Below are 22,528 nucleotides of genomic sequence, written 5' to 3'. Positions count from 1 at the left end.
TTAAGGATCGTTAAGCACAAGAGCACTTCCTCATCAAATAAACTCCCCAGGCACAATGCAGGAAGAAGTGGAGTGTTTCTAAATAAAGCAGCAATCATTGGGCTCAGCCAGGGTGTTATACTGCATTCAGATCATATGGGAATAACTGTCAGAGTGGCACGACGGACGTGTTCACACATTCAGACTCAACTGATGCCATAGGCGGCGCTTTTCTGAGGTTTCCTTCCATAATGAGTTATTTAACTTTGAGAAACATAAGCCTATTTAGCCAGTCAAATGAGCGATGTGATGACATTTGAGTAAAATGAGTTCAAGTTTCAATGTGTGAAATGTGCTCAAATACCACAAATTGTGGTAGAGAGAAAAATAAATCAACCATGTTAAATGTTTTTGTTTCTTGAGCTCGAGAAGTTACCCTTCACACTTCACATTCACGCAGCTTGTGTACAGAGGACCTTGGAATTCAATAGTCTTTATAAAAATAAATACAAGTATTATGAGATTATAAATGTTAGGTTTCACTGAGACGCTGTCAGAAGGATGTTGCAGTTATTTTGTCCATTACTTTGAGCTGTAATCTGTTTAAGGTATAAGACCATCAACCTAAGGTTCAGTCTACAGACAGAATCTGCCTTTTGTTGGTTTGTCACTGGTTCTAAAGGAGATGAAAAAACGAGGACATACGGTTATTTACTTTATTAATTTACATGTGTATTTGAGTTGCATGAATTGAAAATGACTAAACTAAAAACCTCACATTAATGACCACAAAACAATCTGTGCTTCAGAGTTTCAGTTTTAGCCACAAAATTGGATGAGATTATGAAATAGTGAGATATTTGAAAACTAAAAACAGCAGCCATAGATCTAGAAAATTATGATAATGTCTACTAACTTTGTATATTCTGCATATTATCGACAAAAAAAAACTCCTACACATCATGACATTCACATTTTTAAGTTTCTGCTTGTGCAATATACAGTATAAGATCAACTCAAACTAAATTCTCAACATGCTCATGGGCCAGTTCTAATCATTCTTTGGCTTTTTGGTTTTTTAAGTGCAAGAAAAACAACACTGGGACAAGTACAAGCATGCTGGATGAATTAACTTCTTTAAAAACCCACTACTTCACTAGGGCAGGAAAGAAGGAGAGATGGTGATAACAAAAGAGTAACAGCTCCATAGAGGCAGCATGTAATTACCTGTGTGTGCTGCAATTGTTACAATGGATGATGCATTAAAGCTCCTCTGTCATACGCTGCTCACACGTCAGCGACTGAAGCAATCAGCTGCTCTGTCTGGACTCAGTTTGCCTCTTATTATATGCTGGCACCAATTAGGTGAACATACTGCACCTCCACATTCTGAGAGCTACGTTCATAAATGTTTAAAAATGTACAGTGAACATCCACTTACGATGCATAGATAAGGGTTGGGGATGTAGTTTTGTAGTAGTAGTAGTAGTAATTTCACTGCCTTTAACGTTGCCGTCTGCTGTATTTTTGTACATGAGACAATGCAATCTCTTGAATCTTGAACCAGAACATTTGCTCATATAAATTAAGATTGTGAACCTACATGTTAGCATTATCATTATAAACATGTTAACATGCTGATGTTGGCATTTTGCCAAAAGCACCGCTGTGCCTCACAGAGCTGCAAGCATGTCTGGAGCCTCACGTGTCAAAAAAGTTGCATAAAGCCTTTTGTGCAAAATCTGATGAATTGAAAAACTGTACATTCTGAGTTTGTCAATGTTATAATACCTGCCAGTTAGTCTCAAGGTAAGAAAACTATGGTAAAAACAGCTGGGACCCTGTTTGTGAAGACATTTCTGGACAAGACTATGACCGTAATCTTTTTAGTCAAGTAGTTTTATTTGCATAACCAAACCTTACCCATACAGACGGGAGATCAAAAAAGGTCATATAAACACTTTTTATATCAGGGAAAGGAATCATTTTAAAGATGAGAACATCGACCTCTTCTGTTGTTTAGGACTTGATTCCTGTGGTCTCTCAGTGCCTCTGATACCAGAAATGTATCTTGAGAACAGACTAGACAATGTGGTGCCTCATTTTTAATTAAAGATGTTTCTTTCAGTCATTGACTGGGACCAAAAACATTCTGTCCCTCCCCTGTCTTTCCTGAGAGAAAAACCTCACAAACTCCACCGTCTGCTAATTACCTCCAACTCAAACTGCATGCGCACATGCGTTACCCATGGCAACCACCCTCATCATTGTTCCCTATGAAGCTGCGCAACAAACAAATAAATCTTGCAGCTATAAGAGATGGAAAATTCAATAGCAGCCTATGTTTGTGTGTGTTTGTATGCATGTTTTGGTGGGATATCTTTGGGGACCACTGGGCCACACAGCTGCAGTCTGACCTATAGAGAAAGACTCAGCAGCAGCTCCGATGCCACAGTACATATTCATTACAATCATAGTTTCAGTAAGCTGCAGCCATCTGAGGATTTGGTCTATCGCTCTGCAACAGAGCAACATGCTACTCATTATTCTTTGCCCTGTTAGCCCACAAACTAACATTATTCTGTGTTATTCTAAGTAGTAGAGTGTTTATATGGCAGGTCTGGCTGCGAGACAGCCACAGGGAACAGCACTTCCACTAGTACTGGACAATCATTTTAAGAAAGTCTTGGACCTCTGTTCTGTAACTGAGTAGAAGAGTGTCATATTAGTAAAAGTACTCATACAGTCATGTACAAATGATAGATCAAATCAGACACTGGCAGTATTAATAGTGTTAGTTGTGTGTCTGACATTTGTACATATCACCTGTTTTCCAAAATTGAATCTGCATATTCTTAGATCTGTTTCTGATGAGAGAATCCCATTACAAGTTTTGAATTTGACATCCAATTTTGCCCAGCACAAACTTGGTCTTAATCCCATTTTATTACCATGATAAAAGACACAAATTACATTGTACTGTAACACTATGAACTACTAACATATCAACTGTGGTTTATGTCAGTAGGTATGAGCCATAGCATCTAGGTGCAGGTTGCAGAAGGGATTATGGATAATCTATGTTATCTGAGTGCCGCTATTAGCAAAGTATTCCTTTGCCAGCCTTCTACCTGCATTAAACCACAAAACAAACCTTTCAGAGAGCAGCTGGAGAGCAATGGGCACAAAAAAATATGGTAGCTATGATTGCAAAGGTCACTATAGTGCATAATCAACATTCATCACGGTCATCTGGTAAAGAACATACTTGTCACAGTGTTATTAAGTGCTTTTCAGCAGATATTTTCTTGAAACAAGATGTAGGAAGTCATAAAAGACTTAGTTACTTCTAGAAATGTGTATCACTGAGGCTGATGTGATACGCATATTGATATTGATGCATTGCCAACAATGAAAGATACATATGACGAAACTACCATGTGATATGATTCACAATTGACACACAATTTGATTCAATGCAATAGAAAGGAATGATGCTATATGCAATTCAGTATGATACAGATAGTTTGATTTTATTTCTTAATGATACAGCAAACTCTAAATTAATTTAAAAAGCTCTATATTTACTTTAAGTATTGGTTTCTCCAGCACTGCAACTCAGTAAGCATTTCTGCTGGTCCTTTTTGACCTCTAAAAACAAAAGAAAATTTGACTTTTCACAAGTTTTTCTTAGTGTAGTGTTCTCTGTCTGTAGTTTACATGCATATCCTCCGTGACCCAAACAAATACTGTCAAAACAGTTTAATAATCCAATTACTCCGATGTGCGGAACTTTCAACCCTATAATGTTAGTTGCCAAGACACGAATAACACGAGAGCCACGTTCCCCCCTCTGATCCTCTCTGCTGTGCTGCAGCACACTCACAACCACTCCTCAACCTGTTGGGAAAGCAACGGATAATTGAGTACTACTAAAATGTGTTTATCTGCATTCACGGGCTTTAGCATTAATTATGTATCAGGTCCCCCATGTGTACGCCATTAACATAAAATAATGTCAGCGATTTTCACTGCTTATTTTCCAGTATGTGAAAACAGGAGAGATTAAAGCTGAAGCAACCAGGGGCCTCAACAGGCATGAAAGGAAGAGGACTGAATTAGAATTAGGACTGAGTTTCACCAAGTTGAACCAATTTTTAAAAAAGAAAAAGTTCACCCTGCATGTAACAGACAGGCGCTGTGCTCCCAGACTTCCCTAATCTATTCTGCCCATTTTACACTCATTTCAAACAAAATGTAAAATGTGATAATAATATTTCAAAAACCCTTCTTAAGAAAATCAAAGCTGTTCTCTAAACCCATTCTACATATTCTATACACCATTATCACATCATAACATTCACCACTTCACATACCATATACATGTTTTCAATTAATTAATCAACCTACAAATACTTTACACCTTTTACATAAACCCATAAAACCGTATATTCTTTACTCACTGTCAACCCATTCTTCATACATTTTTAACCCGTTCCAGCCATTTCAACCAATTATAAAGCTTTCCCCACAAACCGCCTGAACACATATTTCATCCAACCAATCCAAAATCTTTCTGAATGTTGTGTGTAATTAGCTAAAAGAAATCAAAATATGTAAAGTTAGTCAAACGAAAGTCAAAAGATAAAGATAATCTTCCCTCATATGTAGCAGTTCATTCTATGGTTTGTGGGTTGGTATAGGGAAGATAGGGCTGCTTTTAAGGGGGCAAGTGATCTGAAGGCTCAGTTCCCTCCTGAGCTCCTGGAAGTCTCAGGCTGTGCTGCCTCCCTGGAGGCTACGCAGAACTCAGCAGGCAGGCGGCCATCACAACCTATCAGTATCTCTGCGGCGGCGGCATGGGCAGAATACAAAGCAGTGGATCAGAGAGAAAAGAGAATGAGGATGATATAGATTTTTCCTCTATGTGGAGGTGAGAAGTTTGACTTCAGCCTAGCAGATCACTACTGGGCTGAACTCCCGAATCCCTAGCTGAGAGCAGGGAAAACTGCTTTCTCAAAACCGATGGGTCCTGAAGGGTACGGTGCATGTATAGGTAAAGGTGATCTGGTGGTGAAAGCGGTTTCTCAAAGCCAGTGATGCAGTGGTTAGTGGTTTGGTAAAACCAGTAGGTTTTAGTACTGTGCATAACGTGTGTAGTAGTGTGTGTGTGTGTGTGTGTGTGTGTGTGTGTGTGTGTGTGTGTGATTTCTTGATCACTCAGGATAGAGCACAACTGGATCTTCTAACAATCTGATTAGCTAGCTTTCATTTGATAGCTGCAGGCAGCGGGCCCAGAGAACAAGCTAAAAACAGACATACTGACAGGGGAATAAAGGGGAAGTGGGAGATTGTTTCAGGAGCAGCAAAGTACCAACAGGGATTTGTTTTTCCAGCAGTGTCACACTATACCTGTCATTTCAAGTAATGTAATTCTTTGCAATGTCTTTGTATAACGACCAGAGTTACAAACATGTTGGTTAATCTCACCAAGACAATTCAATTAGCTTAATGCAGCAGCCTGAGTTTATCATTTACAAGCAGCAACCTTCACAAGATCGCTCTTCTCTCCTTACAAGTGTTTTTTCTCAAGAGTCAACAAGAAAAAAAAACACTGCATACATAAATAGAACACGTGCAGTATAAATACATACTCATTCTCATTATATTCAGTACTAACACAAACCAATTATTGCTCACCAACTGATGTTGTTTGCACACCAGGAGATCTTTCTCTGTAATTCTAAAACAAAATGCTTGAGGCACTACTTCCTGCTGCAAAGCAGACGTGGTTGTTCATTGCCAGAAAACCCTCCAGATTAACTGATTTAGTGTGGAGAGAAATGTAAAAATGAAGCTGTATGATCTTCTGTGTTCGCCGGTTTACGGTGATGTCAGCATCTATCTCATGAACACGGCCATGACAGTAGAAACTGTACAGCATATAGAGATAATACAGTCTCAAAGGAGTTATTGTGTTGTTTTGGTTGCTGCACAATGTGTTGATGTTTTGTGTAGTTTTGTGTGTGTACTCCCATTTGTTGCGCATTGCATCGTTGAACTGTTGTGGGTAAATGATGTCTGTAGCCCAACAGATATTATATTCATTTTTTAATATAATTAACACATAATATGTTTGAAAAGATCTCTAATATTTAGTGATGAAAGAATTATGTAGAAGATGTGGTCTCAGCAGGATGTTTGACAGCTGAAATACAATCAGTGCTCTCTTGTGGACAAGATGTGTAATAGCAACACTGTTTCTAAATTAACTCGCACATCTAACTGCATCACAACATATCTTTGACAATGATGTGCTGTATTTTATTCTTATTTTACAGATACCGATACATCTGCATTATGTTAAGCTAAAATCAGCTGATAATTAACCATACAGATGTGCTGTGTGGTTATTCTTGTTGAAATATTAAACATTTCAGAATAAGACAGATGATTTACAGATCTATTGTCTAGACCTCTCTCTCTCTCTCTCTCTCTCTCTCTCTCTCTCTCTCTCTCTCTCTCTCTCTCTCTCTCTACTCAGTAATTGTTTTGTGTTGTTGATATGACCGGCTCTGCCTCCATGCACATTATTGCTGCCTGTCATTGTCTCTCTCCATTATTTCTTTTTTTACTAAGCTACACACACGAACACACACACACCATCACCTGTGTCTTTCTTTTCCTCCTCTCATTCACACACTCTCTCCCTACTCTCCTCCCTTTTTCCTGCTTGCCTGCCCCTTACCGCTCCTTCTCCACTCTCTCCTCCCTCTCTCTCTTTTTCCCTCTCCCTCCCCTCCTACCGCTTGGACTGCAGTAGTCTCTCCTCAGCCTCCTGTCTTTCTCTTAGCAGCCTCTGCAGGTGAAGGATCTCCCTCTGGTGGGAAGCTGTTCTCCCCTCCGCTGCCTCCTCCAACGCTGCCAGTCTGGTTGACGCCTGCCTCCGGTACACCTGCACAGCACAGCACACACACACACAGGAATGAGATGTGGAGTGTTGCTATGAAGGAGGTGGATTTACATGAAGGACAGTGCAGCTGAGACAAGTGGAATGGAGGAGGGGGAGTTGCAAACATTGGGACAAGGTGAGGAACAAAACACACACACACACACACACACACACACACACACACACACACTAACCTACAGATCTTTTGTGGAAAAGCTGGTACCGCATTTTTTGTTTATTTGTTGCAGGGTGTGTTCTTGTCTGTCTGTCTGTGTATGTGTGTTTCAAGAAAATAATAGTCCTTTAGACTTATATTGAAGTTGTTGTATCAACAGAGCAGCAACTGTTGGGGCTGCTGACAGTTTTTAACTACTGCTGGTGGTGCAGCACACACACTCATACAGGTGGAGTACATGTACTGTTCTGTGAATTGGTTTGCTGCGGCTGAGGGAGAATAACAGTCATGACAATAAAGCAAAAAACAGAGCAAGGCAAAGTGAAAACATTTTAAAGAGAGAAGAAGAGGTGGACGCACCCCTCCAAACACATAGAGGTTATAGATTGTGTGTTTTGCTGCTCTGCGGTTGAAGATTTAGTGATGAGGAAAACAAGGTCTGTGTAAGGACAGAGAGCTTGTGTGCTTAACTTCTACCAGGCTATTTATTTGTTTGTGTACGGAGGCGTTCATCACTATGTCTGCCTGGTAAAGGGTAAAACAATCAAGTTGTTTTGACTCTTTCACCCGACATCATCGTGGATTATAGACTGGCGCGCTTGTCTGGATTTGATTATGAGACATTTTGCAGAGGAGCAGTTAAGCACAACGTCTTGTTTTACTGCTGGTGATGAATTTGATACTGATTTATCTGCAAGGCTGTACTTCTGAAGCTACCATTTCCCTTTAAGTGTAGTAATTATGATACCAAATCAGACGACTGCTGAGTTGTAATTATCCAAACATGTTCCTATTGCACACAGAAAGCAACAGGAAGCATCTACCATCCATTTACTATGTGTCTGCTCTGCATGAAGTATTTTTGGGGAAAGGTGCCAACAGATTCCTTTTTTTTTTTATTGTACGGCCAACCAATCACAATCAAGGAAAAGGTGGTATCCATGCTATTCTCAACATCAAAAAACATGCAATAAGTAAGTACATGTGGAACGGACTTTGGAAAGCTAAGTAGTGGGATTAGATACAACACAGCTTCAGGTAGCTGAAATCAACAGTTTGCTATGAAAATGAGGCGCTGCACATGAACCACCTTTGAACTACACTTCCCCCTCAGTGACCCTAAAGAAATGTATCATAACGTTATCTATGACTACACGTAAGGTTTGTTTCTCACACTCTACTAACAATTTTCTAATAATAATAATAATCTAATATTCCATTTAATTTTGTCTTTTAAATGTTTGGGTTCTTTAGAAACACAGCTTGCTCTCAAAGAGGCTCCCTGATGAAAAACTTGGGGGAAAAATTCATTGCCTGCATGGGAAACACTTGACAACTGAGAACATATAAAAACAACTATTGCTTTGAGTGAAGGGGAGTAGGTAAAATGATTTTAGTAGCATGAGTGCAGAATGAGTGCAAATACAATGAAAAATAACAATAATCATCATTAAACATTGTAGGCAAACAACACATTCTACATTTGTAACAAAACAAACAACTGATAGTTACTTGTAACATAAAAACACAAACTCATAATGCTGATTTATTTCATTATTGGCTGTAATCCATGTGAGCTGATGCGAATATAATTAGGCTGAATTATAGTGAAATTAGCTGAAAATTGAATTATAGTGCTCATAGCTGAAAATTTATACCAGAGGAGAATATTTTACATATAGAAGAAAAAGAATAAGTTATACAAGTACATGTTAAAAAAAAAAGCTAAAACCATCATTTTTGCCAAATGACATCATCTTCGCTGTCAGTGATGTCTCTACAACTCCGAGGCCGGTTCCAAGAGATTTGCAACATGAGATCATTCCCTCTCGCGTTAATCACTCGCAAAGTCATCTGCAATTTGCAAGTGACACTCATTTGTGAAACGGAACAGAGGCACTATTTATAATCTGCATGTAAGCAAACTGCTTTTATGAAACAGGCTTCAGAAATATGTGCTTTCCAGGCTTTTGACAGGATTAGCCAGTGCATTCATTATCCAGCTTTACTTATGAACACGTCATCATTAGCTGATGGCTAGACATGTTGGGAAGACTTTTTTTTTGTGTGACAGTAGGCAATTTGAAAATGTCTGTTTTACTACTTTAAATTATTGATAGCAGCTGCAGTTGCCCAGGAGCTTATTGGTATTTTGGTACAGTCTTTCTTCGATCAAGCATCAGTAGTTTCAACCAATATCTAACAATTTGCATCGAAGCATCCTCAGTCTAACAACTGTTCATTTTAGATGTTGTAATGCTCTAGTTTTCACCTCAGTGTTGTTATCAGACCTGCTAACTGTGAGCTATGCTGGGCAGGTAAGAGGCCAAACAGTGCAGACGGTGTGGAAGCAAGGCATAAAATAAGCAAACACTGGGCTAAGCAGTTAATCATAGTGTCGAAAATAATGTGTCTGACTGATTAAGTATCTGATCCAGCTTTCATCTACCAACACCTTATAAACACAGCATACAGCTGTGAGTGCAGGCTGGTGTATGTGTATGTGTGTGTGTGTGTGTGTGTGTGTGTGTGTGTGTGTGTGTGTGTGTGTGTGTGTGTGTGTGTGTGTGTGTGTGTGTGTGTGTGTGTGTGTGTGTGTGTGTGTGTGTGTGTGTATGTGTGTGTGTGTATGTGTGTGTGTGTGTGTGTGTGTGTATCTGAGAGCAGGTACACAGCTCAGGACTTATGAACACACTGAAGAAGCACAAAGACAACATTGAACATTCAACAGATAGCTAACAGTAACAGTAACAATTCATCAGTATTAGTACATACTGTACATGCAGCAGCCTGATGTTCAATGTCACACAGGGTCTAGTTTCTAAAGAGCTGAAAAGGCAATACAGGCTCTCCCACGTAAGCCTGCAGAGGTGACATGCTCACCACTCTTCTTCATCAGTGACCATCTAAGTGGTTATTAGGTGGCGACATATGTCGTCAGCCACCGTCCTGCTGTAGTCTGACGTACTTAGAGGTCGGCAACAATGACAGGCTATTTTCTCTTGACCTACTTTAAGGGCAAGTTTATAAGTGTCTAGAATCAGCACAGTCTGTACAAGTGAAAGCTCTGATTTCTAAGTGTCTGAGAAAGTCATATTCTGTATCAAACTAAAACTCACCAACCATCCTAAATGTTTCCACAGCAGACAATACACTCAACATTTTAACTAAAATTTAAACAGGTTTGACAAACATGCTATATGGGGTCATCCAAAACTGTGCATGATATCCTTTCACTTACTATTTTTTTGTAGTTTGCTTGAGCTGGTCATTTAGCAGATGATGTATTTCCATAGAGGGTATTTGCAGTGCATGCACACACACACACACACACACACACACACACACACACACACACACACACACACACACACACACACACACACACACACACACACACACACACACACACACACACACACACACACACACACACACACACACACACACACACACACACACACACACACACACACACACACACACACACACACACACACACACACACACACACAAAGAGAGAAGTCAAAGACACGGAGCGGCGCTCAAGATCAAACATGTTTGATAAAAATGAGCACATGCCAGACACGTTCAAGATGCACTTAACAAACATTAGAGAGCTCAGGAACAGCAGATTGCCAGGCTTCTCTTTAACAGGGTGGCTACAGGGTCCTGCTGACAAGTGGATTCTGAATATGCATCTGAAAACTAATCTGAATCTGGTCTCATTATACAGTGAGCACTTGGCTAATTAAGAGCCTTAGCCCTAAGATGAATATGGCCCTAGCTCTCTTCCCACCTAGTGTGCTAATTCTCAGTTATGCTCAGTAATGAATAGAAGGGCTATTTTTCTGCTGAAGAACTATAATCTGGGAAGCTAAAAGTCTCCCAAGCTCCAGCTTGAAACTTCAACAAGCCTCCAGGGAGGCAGCAGGGCACCAGATCAGCCCAGCCGAAGCAGTGACATTTAACCCTCCCAGCAAGCTGAACAGCGCCAAAACAATATATACCCCCATCCAAGCTGAGCCCAGAGGCTGGCTGACCTTCTCCACAGTGTAACTACAAAAAATACTACAAATTCAGAATAAACAAGTTTTTGTTTTGTTTTTTGTTTTTTTAATCCAGTGGGGGATTGTAGCTTTATTACAGATGATTTTCATTATTTTTTTAACACCTGTTTACACCTGTTAGACCACAGAAGTTTAACTGAGCTCAGCCCGCAAACAGCATCTGACAACTGCTTAGTACAACTGTGGTCTTTTACTGTTGGCTACAAGATTTTTGCAGCAAGGACTAAAATGTGCTTTTCTATCAGTGTCAGACCCATTTCTCTCAATTGAAAGCTAATACTAAATTACTGGGTTTTTTTTTAGATTTTTAAGATAAACGTAACCTTCTGTTCAATTTGACGTTAAGTCACACAATTGTGCTGTATATTTTGTATGCGAGTATTAGCTGTAAGTGCATTTTGCTATACTGAACATTAGGGCTGAACAATTAATCAAAATTGCATTTTTTACCCTCGAACTGCAGGAGATACAATATTCGTTGTAGGAGTGCACATCAGAACAGACTCTAAACTGACAATAATGACTTATCTGTAATAAAAGCCAGAGGCTGCAGGTGAATGCTTTGGGGGAAAAATTGGAAATATGTTGTACCGACTAACAGCACACTTGGGTTGTTCCTCTGAAAAATGATCGCATGACTTCACTGATAAGTCACCTGATTCCTTGTGGCTTGACATGAAAATCCAGCTCAATTTGTGCTTTGAGATTTTCCAACCTGTTCAAAGCCAACCATGTAGCGCTGTCCTGCCTTATGCTGGAATACGATTTGTGCCGCAGTCAACAGCTGTGTTAAAGGATATAGTATGTATACACCCTCCTCTCCTTTTATTCGCCAACCTGCTGCTATTCTAATTTACACATCACATCCTCATTAACAATATCAAACCCTTTTATCCAATTCATTCATTCAAACAGTGTTCAAAATCCCCGCAGCAATCAACTCCATTCCATCAAAAGCAAAGCGTCATTGCATGTGTAAACAGATTAACCTTTCTGCTGCAATTGGCTGTCTCATATCCTTAACAAAAGAAAATACAGAAAAGGCAATGAAGCCGTTCCAAAGGGGAGTCAGAATTAAGCTGCAATGACATCCTGCTTTATACATATCTTGCAGCATCTAATAAGTAGATACATTGGATGGGAGCTTAGTGAAAAAAAACAAGAAGACAATACAGGTTGTAGACACAAGTTGTGACTAAAGGAACTAGCAAGATACTGTATGATTCTTACAGTTATTAGTGATGTGCAAGCAAGTCACTCCCTACAGTGCTCTGGTAATGAGTAAAACATTGTTCATTTACTGGACAGTTTCCAGTTCTTAGACATTGTAAGACTGTGGTTGTAATTCTGAGCTGCTGAGGCCAACAGACAAACACTGCGGTAGTACATCCAGTGGTTAACCACAGAACCATAGAAAACTAGGATAATACATAGAAGCTCCCAGTGGCCAACAGCAGAATCCTGTGGGTATCTGGGAAGCATCAAGGTGTGAATATATAAAACTTTACAACTGTGAAGCAGTGTGGGCTTTAAACAGCGAATTTAATGTAGGTCAGCTAACTTTTCTTGGCTCGGTAAAGACAATTCTCCTTCAAAGCCAGCCGTGTGCAGCATATAACACATGGAGAGTCTGAAGTGCCACCTCTTGTTAAAAATCCCTGACCTTTGCTGAAGAGTGAAGCTCTTACAGCATGGAGAGTCCACAGGTATGTAGGGGTTGGCTAGCAGTGGAAAAGATAATACTGTTGGGTAAGTGTTGCGTAGTAGTGTAGACTTGCAATGTTTGGGAGATTTTGGCTCTTCTGCTGATACAGCAATAATCTAGACCAACATGTCTACCGGCAGCACACAAACACACACATCACACACACACACACACACACACACACACAAACATGCACCTTCCTCGGCAGAGAACTGAGAAAAACGACACATCCCACAGCTCATCAGATTAACTCAGCTCTCCTGCTCAAGTGTGTCACAAACATCTGCCAGTGTTAAAGTCAATGTCACAATTACTTCTGGTCATAAACAAGACAACTGACAGGCCTGTCGATAGGGTGGTCTGCAGGGTGCTTCAGTCTGGGTGGTAAATTACCAAAAGCAAACAGTAAAACATTAAGCATACGACCACCATTGATTTGGAGTTGTATTGTAAAAATCTGGTTGGATGGCATAAAGCAGTGGAAAAGGCTGAGATGGGCCAGACTCAGTGGCAGCTGGGAAAACAAGTTTCCTGATTCATTAAGCACTAATGGTTTGACTGTGTCATATGGTTTGTTAGTATTTGCATGTTGTAGCTGTGGAGACGGCTGGTTTGGTTCTGTTTACCCCCTTAGCAGTATTCTTTGCTTATCGCTTGTCTGTCACATAAAATAATTTAGAAGGTAGGGGTAGAATATCAATGTTAATCTTTACACATATCTGGAAGTTATGTTCTGTATTTTTTGGAGTTCAGACCTTTAATCGGCATCTTAATAGTCCTTACCCCTAGCTCTGCCAGATATGTTGCTCCACAAATGTGTTCTACATTTTGATGAGAATGCAACAGGACACAACAGCGCAGTTGTGATGCAGATGTTGTACTGTGATATCAAGCTGAACTGTTTTCTGCCCAATTAGCAGCAGCAGTGATACAGGGATGCACAGTATATGAGAATACTCATACTCAATGTTTTTATTTTATTTTGTACTGGCTTCCAATATTTAATTAAGCTTGTTCCGATGGGCTGGATGAGCTAATGAGCTCTTGAACAGAGTACCAAACTTCTTAAGATGGATTTATGTTTCTGTGAGTGTCAGGGAAGCTCTGTCCAGAGAAAAGGGTTGACTTTTACCTCCTCAAAAATGCAACTATGCAGATTCCACATTAACACCACAAGAAATGTGATTGGTCAGTTTGGGATTTATGTTTCTTTTCCTTTAAAAATTGTTTATGGTGAAAACAACATGAGGGAAATGGAGGATGAGCCTCGTGATTACTGCTCTTTATCAGAGTAAATGAAATAGTTTAAATATGATTATTGACTGCTTTTGGTAGTTGAGTAGTACTACCATACTGAATCTATTGCTTTGTATGAAGACACAATTATTTTGGGAATTTATTAAAATCACAAAATGGGCTGATGATGAACTACAGACTCATAAAAGATTCATTAATCCTACAGTAGTAAACAGGTTAAAGGTGTAGTGTGTAGAACTGAACAAAATACTGGCTCTAGAGAGGGCCTTCTACATTTTTTAAGGAGTTTCGTGGCTGCCTTAGGCTTTCCTACACACTTGGAAGGAGAGGGGGAGGGGTATTCAGTTTGTTGCAATCTGCAACCTCGCCATTAGATGCCACTAAATCCTACACACTGCACCTTTAAACTAATGCTGCAATAAATAATACAATATAAATCTTCCTACACCAGAGGCCACTACCACAGGACATCAGGAACTCTCTGCCATGGGAGCATAAATCTACCATTATTCAACTATGCCTGCCAAAACTGTGACAGTAAGATGTTTAAATGATCGATTTCAGAGATCTGTTGACACATCATACAGCTTCCTTCGACCATTTACAAAATCCCCATTTCCACTTGTGTTGCACCTATGTGCATTTCATTTTAATGTTATGCTCTTACTATTATCTTGGGTTTTGTTCAATAGTGTTAACATATTGGTACACATTCACACATAAGTGTTAGCTCTGTTGTTGTTGCAGCAGGTTCTGTTAGTATTCACCTTTCTCTCTGCTTTAGACTGTGCTGTATTAAACCACATCCCCAAACATTCAGTAATTCCTTCTTGTGATAAAATATACTTTGACAAATGCAGTCCTGACTGAATATTGTTTGTGTCAGATGTGTCATTGTAGACACACAGATGTCTTTTGATAACAGTTTAAGATAAGAGAAAAGTGACTGAATTTGAGTTTAATGACAGAAACAGTCACATGGAGAAAAAGGAGTAGGGAGGCCACAATAAATCAATTGCATATGAAACACAGTTATACACTGTACTATCAAGCAAGGTTGAATACTGAGTAGTACCCCTAACAATAAACCTATTCAACTGGGATAATTAGTAGTTCATAGTGGAAAAGTACACTATTTAGGACTCTCTGGAGGCCTAGCACCAACCAAACAGTCAAGAGCCATCTCTCTCTATCCTTATCATATACATAGACAATGAATATTAACTGTTTTCATCACTAATAAGTTGCTATATCAAACTGTCAAATCCAATTTTGTCAAATGCTGTAAAAAAAAAAAAAAGAAGAAAAAAAAAAAGAAATCCCGGTCTGAACCACTTAAACAGAGGGGTTCCACCAGCATTAGAGCAACATACATTTTGATATTGATCTCTGTTGATTGCTTCTAATGTCAACGATCAAAACATTATAGATCGTTTTATTGTCAAACAAGTAAGTAACAGTGTGGCTGTATGGCTAAATGTGATTGCATTTATGCCTAGAAAGATATGTTGACTTTGAGAATGTATTATTATTTCAGAGCAGTATATAAGATGCTAGAATAGAAAAGCCCTGACAAATCAGAAGTGTCAAATATATTATTAGCAGAAGGTGAAGTTCTTGCGCTACCCATCGAATTTAGGTAGTACAGTTTAAGCTTATTTTACTCATTTAACAGGTTAACTCCAACAAAACATGAGGTTTACCAGTAGACTGCTCTGTTTTTACAAGTAATTGTCGTGAACAAAGATGAAAGATCTGCCAACAGCAGCATGAACCTAATCCTCCGGATCGATAGCATAATTTAGAGAAACATCATCGAGCAGATATTCTGACAGCAAAGGTCAAAGCTTTCATCAACAAATCTCACTGAGAGGAGGAGGGGAGAGGAGGGGACAGCTGAGCAGAGAACATCAGGGATGGGGAATGCAAGCACTTCATCTTGCCTTTCATATGTAAAGGGAGATTTGATAACCCACAAAGACACAAATGTGTTGCTAATCAGAAGGAAGATCGTCCGCAATTTAGCTTTTAGTGATATACAGTGGAGCGTTTTCTCTGCTGTTTCCATTTAAAACATATAGTATATTTTAGTAGATCATATGTTTGTGCTGAGAGCAAATTGTTAACTCAAGGAAAGCAAGATTGCCTAAATTCAGAAAACATTATCAGTGGAATCATCCTAAACCTACCATACTTTTTTCCAGTGGAAAGCATAAATGTACTATTTTCCACATATACTATAGCATGCTATAAATGCAGTTAAACACAATGTTTGATCTAGTTTGTCTTGCCAGGATCTATGTAGAATATTGACTGTGGTGTAATTGTGCTTGTAGCATCAGGGGCTCAGTGTTGTACAAACTTCTATAGACGGAGAAATGCAGCTTAGACGTTGCTTTTATCTTGGTGATCAAAGTCTTTCCCTATACGCAACAAAACTTGTTGATCAAAGCACATCTGCCTCTAAAATACCAACTTGTTACTGGTAGCTGTTCGTAGAATAAATTAATGTGATGCTTTATTGATTCCCCCGCCCCCCCCCCCGGGTAAATTCTCCTCCTATGAGAGCTCAGGGTCAGATGCAGAACAGCATGAACAGAGTTACACACAGAGGCTCATACTATTTTAACGGTATACGTGAAATTAGCATGGGGGTTTTTCTAATTACACAGTTAATGATTGGACATGTTTTACTGATGGAATCTGTCCATAAATTGTCATCACCACGGTGGGACAAAAAAGAAAAACCTGACCCTAAAAAAAAAGCTAATTCATGTAATAACACTTAATGAGAGTAAGACTGCTGAGTGGAAGTGAGAGAAATTGAGTGTTAACCAAAAGTTGCGTGATTTGTTTATTTGTAATAGACTAATAAAATGCATGTAATAGATTAATGCAACAAGATGGCAAAACAGATGTTCAACAACTAAAAAGCTTGTTTTTTTGTTTGGCAGTAAGCCACTGCAACAACCCAGAGGATGAATAATACACTACTGGAGATTGTAGATGGCACTCGTACTGCTTTAAGACATATGTCATATATCAATGGTATAATCAATTGGTATTTTCCTAAATTGACTGCTCTGCCTTTTCACCACAGATGATACAAGAGTGATACTGTATGGGAATGCAATAACCTCCAGTATCTGTTATCTACACCTGCTTTTAAATGCCTAAAGCCATCTGAAGGCGACAGGACACTAATCCATGTAGAGCAGTCTGTAAATTTAGCATCAGTCATGCCACAGCCACACTGACTACCTACAGTATACTGACTCAGGCCCAACCGACATTACACTGTTGCAAGATAAACACAAATATATTGGTGTCCAGGGTGCAACAGGTGTTCACACTGTATTTTCAGTTTCAGTAGGTGTGATGAAAAGCTGCATTAGGCCCATAAAAGGAAATGAGATTGATTTTATTGATTTATTTTAATTAAAATGCAGTGCTCTGAAGGCGGTGAATAAGGTTCCCTTTATATCATGCAGTATTCATCATGCAATAGCATCATTTCAGGTGGTTAGAAAAAAAATGTCAGCGATGATAAATATTTATCTTTTGCCTCTCCGTCCCCACAAGGGTTCACTTGTTTTTATTTTTGTTGATCTAGTATATTCTCTCACGTGCAATATGCTTCCAGTTTTGTCTGCTTAAATAATGCAAGTTTCTAGTTGCTTCACAGTACATCTGAGCTAAGGTATAAAACGTTGAGTAAATCTAGACCTCTGTATTTTGCTCAAGGATACTTTAAACCAGACTCTTAGTCTACCTAATCATTGCAGTACACAGCATACCCTCCTGTCTGGAAAATTCCAGTGTCAGTAAAATATTGCAAAGACCAATGTAATAAACCAGATGACACAAGAAGATGGAACTGGAGGCCCAAATTACTCTGGAGAGCAGGAGCACAATTTCATCCATTCCGGCATCATGACCCCTACAACTCTCCTCCAATCCACCAGATCCTAAATATCCAGCATCAGCCAATTTAAAATATTCACCCACCTGTGAGTTAGTCAACAGGTCAAAAACTAGAAATTAACTAGTATGTCAATCACTGTTCCAGACAATCAATCAGAGTGTGCACATACAAAGCACAACACTAGAAGTTCTCTTACATTATTTTCTCTTCATGTAAAGTTTCCTGAAGTAGCAATTTGATATTTTACCACACTATTGCTGTTAGTTAGTTACTATTAACAACTACAATTGACTTTTATATTTACTAATACACTGTATGTATTATGCTATTACTAGTCACTGCCCTTCATTATTTATTGTCAGTCATCCCTCTACAGCCTCGATCATGCACCCCCTTTTTTACCTCTCTACCAATCTTACAATACACAGAGATCATTGTGCCCAGTTAGCTAACCCCTGCAGCTTGGTAACCTAGCAATAGTATCCAGTGTACAAATGAGAGTTGTTCAGTCTGTGACAGTTCATTGCTAATTGGGATGTTCTACAGTACTACTGGATATCTGGGAATGTCTGTGTAGACCTCTGACAGAGAAAAACAGCAAATTAATACGGAAGATAATACATTGGTGTCAACTGCAGTTTCTGTAATGGCCATTAGATGGTGCTTCCTTTAACAGCAAATATGGTGGCCATTAGATGGTGCTTGCTTTAACAGCAAATATGGTGGCAAGCAGTAAACCCAAATACAACCTTGCTGTGATCTCGGATGTTGCATCTGTGTTTTACTAAAGTATATTTAACAGCTGACTTTACTGGATCACCATTGTTTCTGACATATCAGAAGCTTTTAGAGGCAGACCTTCAAACATACAGTTGGATTTGTATTGTTCTTCACACAGTGCAAACAATAGACAAAAAGAGAATACAGTGAACCTGCATATACGGCCAATAAAATAATGCATCCTGACATTTATTTCTATCTGACCACATTGCAGCAGTAAAAGGGCTGCCTGGCATGACAAAGCCAACTCTATAATTCTTCAGCAGCCACATCAACACATTCTTCCCCCATTGTAATAGAAAGGGTGTACGCTAATGAGATTGTGTTCATCCGCATTGCAGAACTGTGGCAGGTAAAGCATGGAAATCAGTAGGTTGGTGAGCCAGAGCAGCCCAACTTGTTTTCTCCCAGCTGCAAAAGAAGCTGGGCTGCTCTGGACTATCCATCTGGTCACCTGCAAGGACATTGTGTTGTGTGTCCAGCAAAGTGATGACATGGGCAATATTGCAGGGAACATGTGTTGCATGGTGATGCAATAGACTGTGGTGAATGAATGAAAGAGCTTAGCATATGGGGCATACTCTGCAATGCAATTAGTCAACTCAAAGCGCACTGTTTAGCTTTATCATCAAAAATTGGTGACATATTAAAACTAGGAATATTACCTTGCTGTTGTATGCCTGTGCCAATCAGTCAAGTTGCAGTTTACATCCATGTCTGTCCAGACTCATATAATATTCGTAGTGAAAAACTGAAGGAATTTAAGAAATTAAGTGTATTTCCTTGCGCGTGTTCACATGCTTGGCATATAAAAGCTGATTCTGATAGAACACAAAGTTGTGGTCATGACAGTAGATGATGCTTCAGATATGGATGTTGTTGCAAAGAAGCTACAAATTCTAACGTGGATGCTTCACAAACATCTTCAACCATTCAAGATCTATAAAATCACCACAGTTTCAAGGTGGGCACCCACAATTAGTGTCACTAATTCAGTAATCTGCCAAATTTGAAATACAGTCATAATCTCCCCTTCTGTTCCTGAGTAATGGCATTGAGTATAGGAAAGCACTGATCCAATTTTCACCTGGGCTTTGGGAATCAGCCGATACAGACTACTGATCCAATACCAGTTTATAATTGATAAGCTGTATGGCTTAGTGTTTGGAAGAGACTGAAATCATTCTTTTATTTGTAAGTCAAAATTCAGGATGACTTAAAAATTGCTTTTCAACTTTGTAAAACTAAATGTAAGAATACCAGATCAGCCCATTGTCACCGATACCTGATTCAGCTATTTGACCAATATCCAATATCAGTGCATCTCTAGTTGAATAATGAATGCCAGAAAGTGTTTTTGTTGAAAATAATTATGTCACAGTGACACTGATCTTTGACTTGTTGCATATAAAATGTCATCGCTTCATCATTCTATCCTATTATAATCTGTGTATGAATTCTTGAGTTATGGCCAAAAACGTGTTTGGTGAGGTCACAGTGACCTTGACCTTTGACAACCAAATTATAATCAGTTCATCTAAGTCCAACTGGTGTCCAAGTGAATGTTTGTGCCAGATGTAATGAAATTCCCTTGAGACATTCCAGAGATCATGCATTCGTGAGTTTGGGACACATGTGAGGAGATAGTGACCTTGATCTTTGACCACCAAAATCTAATCAGTTAATTCTTGAGTCGAAGTGGATATTTGTGCCAAAATTTAAGAAATTGCCTCAAGGTGTTCCTGAGATGCTGCATTCACAAAAATGGGATGGACAGACAACCCAAACCCATAATACATTTGCTTACAGCTGTTGCCGGCAAGGAAGAATAAAAATGTATAAATAAATAAAATACCTTTTACCTAAATAAGTTAATTACTGACTAACTGCTATCTAGATGAGTCTGTGCAGTCCAATCAAAGGTTTGAAACACAAGAACAGGGGTTAGTTTCATGTGTGGATCTTGGGGAAACTCGGAATGGGAACACATTTCTGGTAACTGCAATTGATGCATATTTGCAGTAGCTGATTGCAGTAAGATACAATCAAAGGTATAGTGCATCAGTAATAGAGGTTGGATGTTTGTTTAGCCTTTATGTTCAAGTTTATGTTACATTATGCATATCAAGGAGCTGCGTTTCTATTGTACATCCCAGTGTTCTGCCATTTCTTTACAACATTTATTTGTCTAGGACTTCAGGGAAAAACTGGGTAATTCTGCTCCTGGGATTGATGTAGCTCTTTCTGGCTCTTTCTGTCATCTTTCATGCAACAGACTAGCGACTGAAATATTTAACAGTCAGCAAATCACAGAGAGGGCTGCTGGGTGATTGCCAATGCAACATCAACCTATTCAATCTATATTTCATGGTCATGAATGAATGAATGACTGGCATGTCTTTATATAGCACCTTACTGACGGGAGGGGGACTTGTTAATGACCAAATAACTAACTATGAAGGAAGGAATCTCCGTCTGCATGTATGTGTGTCTTTCCTGTATCCCAACAACCGTTCATTCGATCTAGCAGTCCTAACTTCCTGACAATCCATAAAACTGTTGTCAGGTCTACATATGAGCCTAAACTCTAATCCCTCTTAAAAGAGCTACTGTAGGAATGAGCCCTGAATGTCTTGGAGGTGGATGGGGCTCATGCAAGCTGACGATGGAGCTGCTCAGCTCTCCTTGCTCAACCATGAGTCACTTGCACAGAACCAGATGGGAAGAAATGTTTAATTAACTTGAGACCTGAGAGAGTTGTGAGGAAAACCAGTGACAGCCTTACATTACCATTCAAGCCAGACCCAGAATCCACCTGGAGCATGGGGTTCTGACCCCAGCAAGACATTTTATCATTTCTAAGGACAACACTCGGTGAGAAAACATCACTAGGTCACAGGAGAGCTAACGGAAACAGCTTTTCACCATTGGATGCAAGAAGGTCAGTTAACAACCAGCCAAAATGCGGCCTGACCTGTGCCCAAACAAGTGATGAGCATCCTTGGATATCATGTCTGCCCCTAAAGAGGCAAGGCACATGCCTGGTCCTCAGAGACCACAGGTAATGATTGTTCCTGAGGACAATCTTTTGCGCTTTTCTGGAGAGGCTGAGAACTCTCACTCCCTCTTTTTTTCCAGGTAAGGCATGGCTGCTGTGTTGTCTGACCTCAATTGTCTGACAAAATGGACAACCCTGTGAACTGCTGTAAATTACAAAACCTCTGAATGCAAGGGAAAAGCTCCCCTCACCAGGACCAATAGGGACAGTGTGAGTGTGATCCTCTGTACCTTGAAGTGCACTTAAAGCAACATATCCAAGTGTTATAAGATATACTGATATTTTTTATTACATTAGTTGGGCTCATGTTAGCCATCGACAGTATTGTTCTATATATTATTTTCTTGCATATCATGACCAATTCTGCTGCTGCTCTTGCATTCTCAACACATGCCCCATATCCCAGTTGCATTTTAGGAACTCTTGTCATGTCATATTTCCTGGAAAACCAAAGTTCAGTTTGTTTTCTCATCGGAGTGTGTGAGGACACCATGAAACTAAATGCAAGAGTACACGAAACCATGTGATTTATTAGTGTATTGGCAACTAATATTAAACCCATATACAGTATTTGTAGAATTAACATCTATACTTGCAATCAGTCCAAGAAACAACATTGCTGCACCT

General features: G+C 39.4%; 1 protein-coding gene across 1 annotated transcript in view; it reads right to left on the bottom strand.

Moving 5' to 3' along the window:
* Nucleotides 1-22,528, bottom strand: part of cep89 (centrosomal protein 89) — a 55,485-nt gene that overhangs the window by 2,883 nt on the left and 30,074 nt on the right. Inside the window, 1 exon segment of the mRNA XM_062416712.1 lies at nucleotides 6,786-6,934. Within this exon segment, the coding sequence (XP_062272696.1) occupies nucleotides 6,786-6,934 (149 nt within the window).

This window comes from Scomber scombrus, chromosome 1, assembly GCF_963691925.1.
Source record: "Scomber scombrus chromosome 1, fScoSco1.1, whole genome shotgun sequence".
Classification (NCBI taxonomy): domain Eukaryota; kingdom Metazoa; phylum Chordata; class Actinopteri; order Scombriformes; family Scombridae; genus Scomber; species Scomber scombrus.
This window is presented reverse-complemented; position numbering and strand designations above follow the sequence as displayed.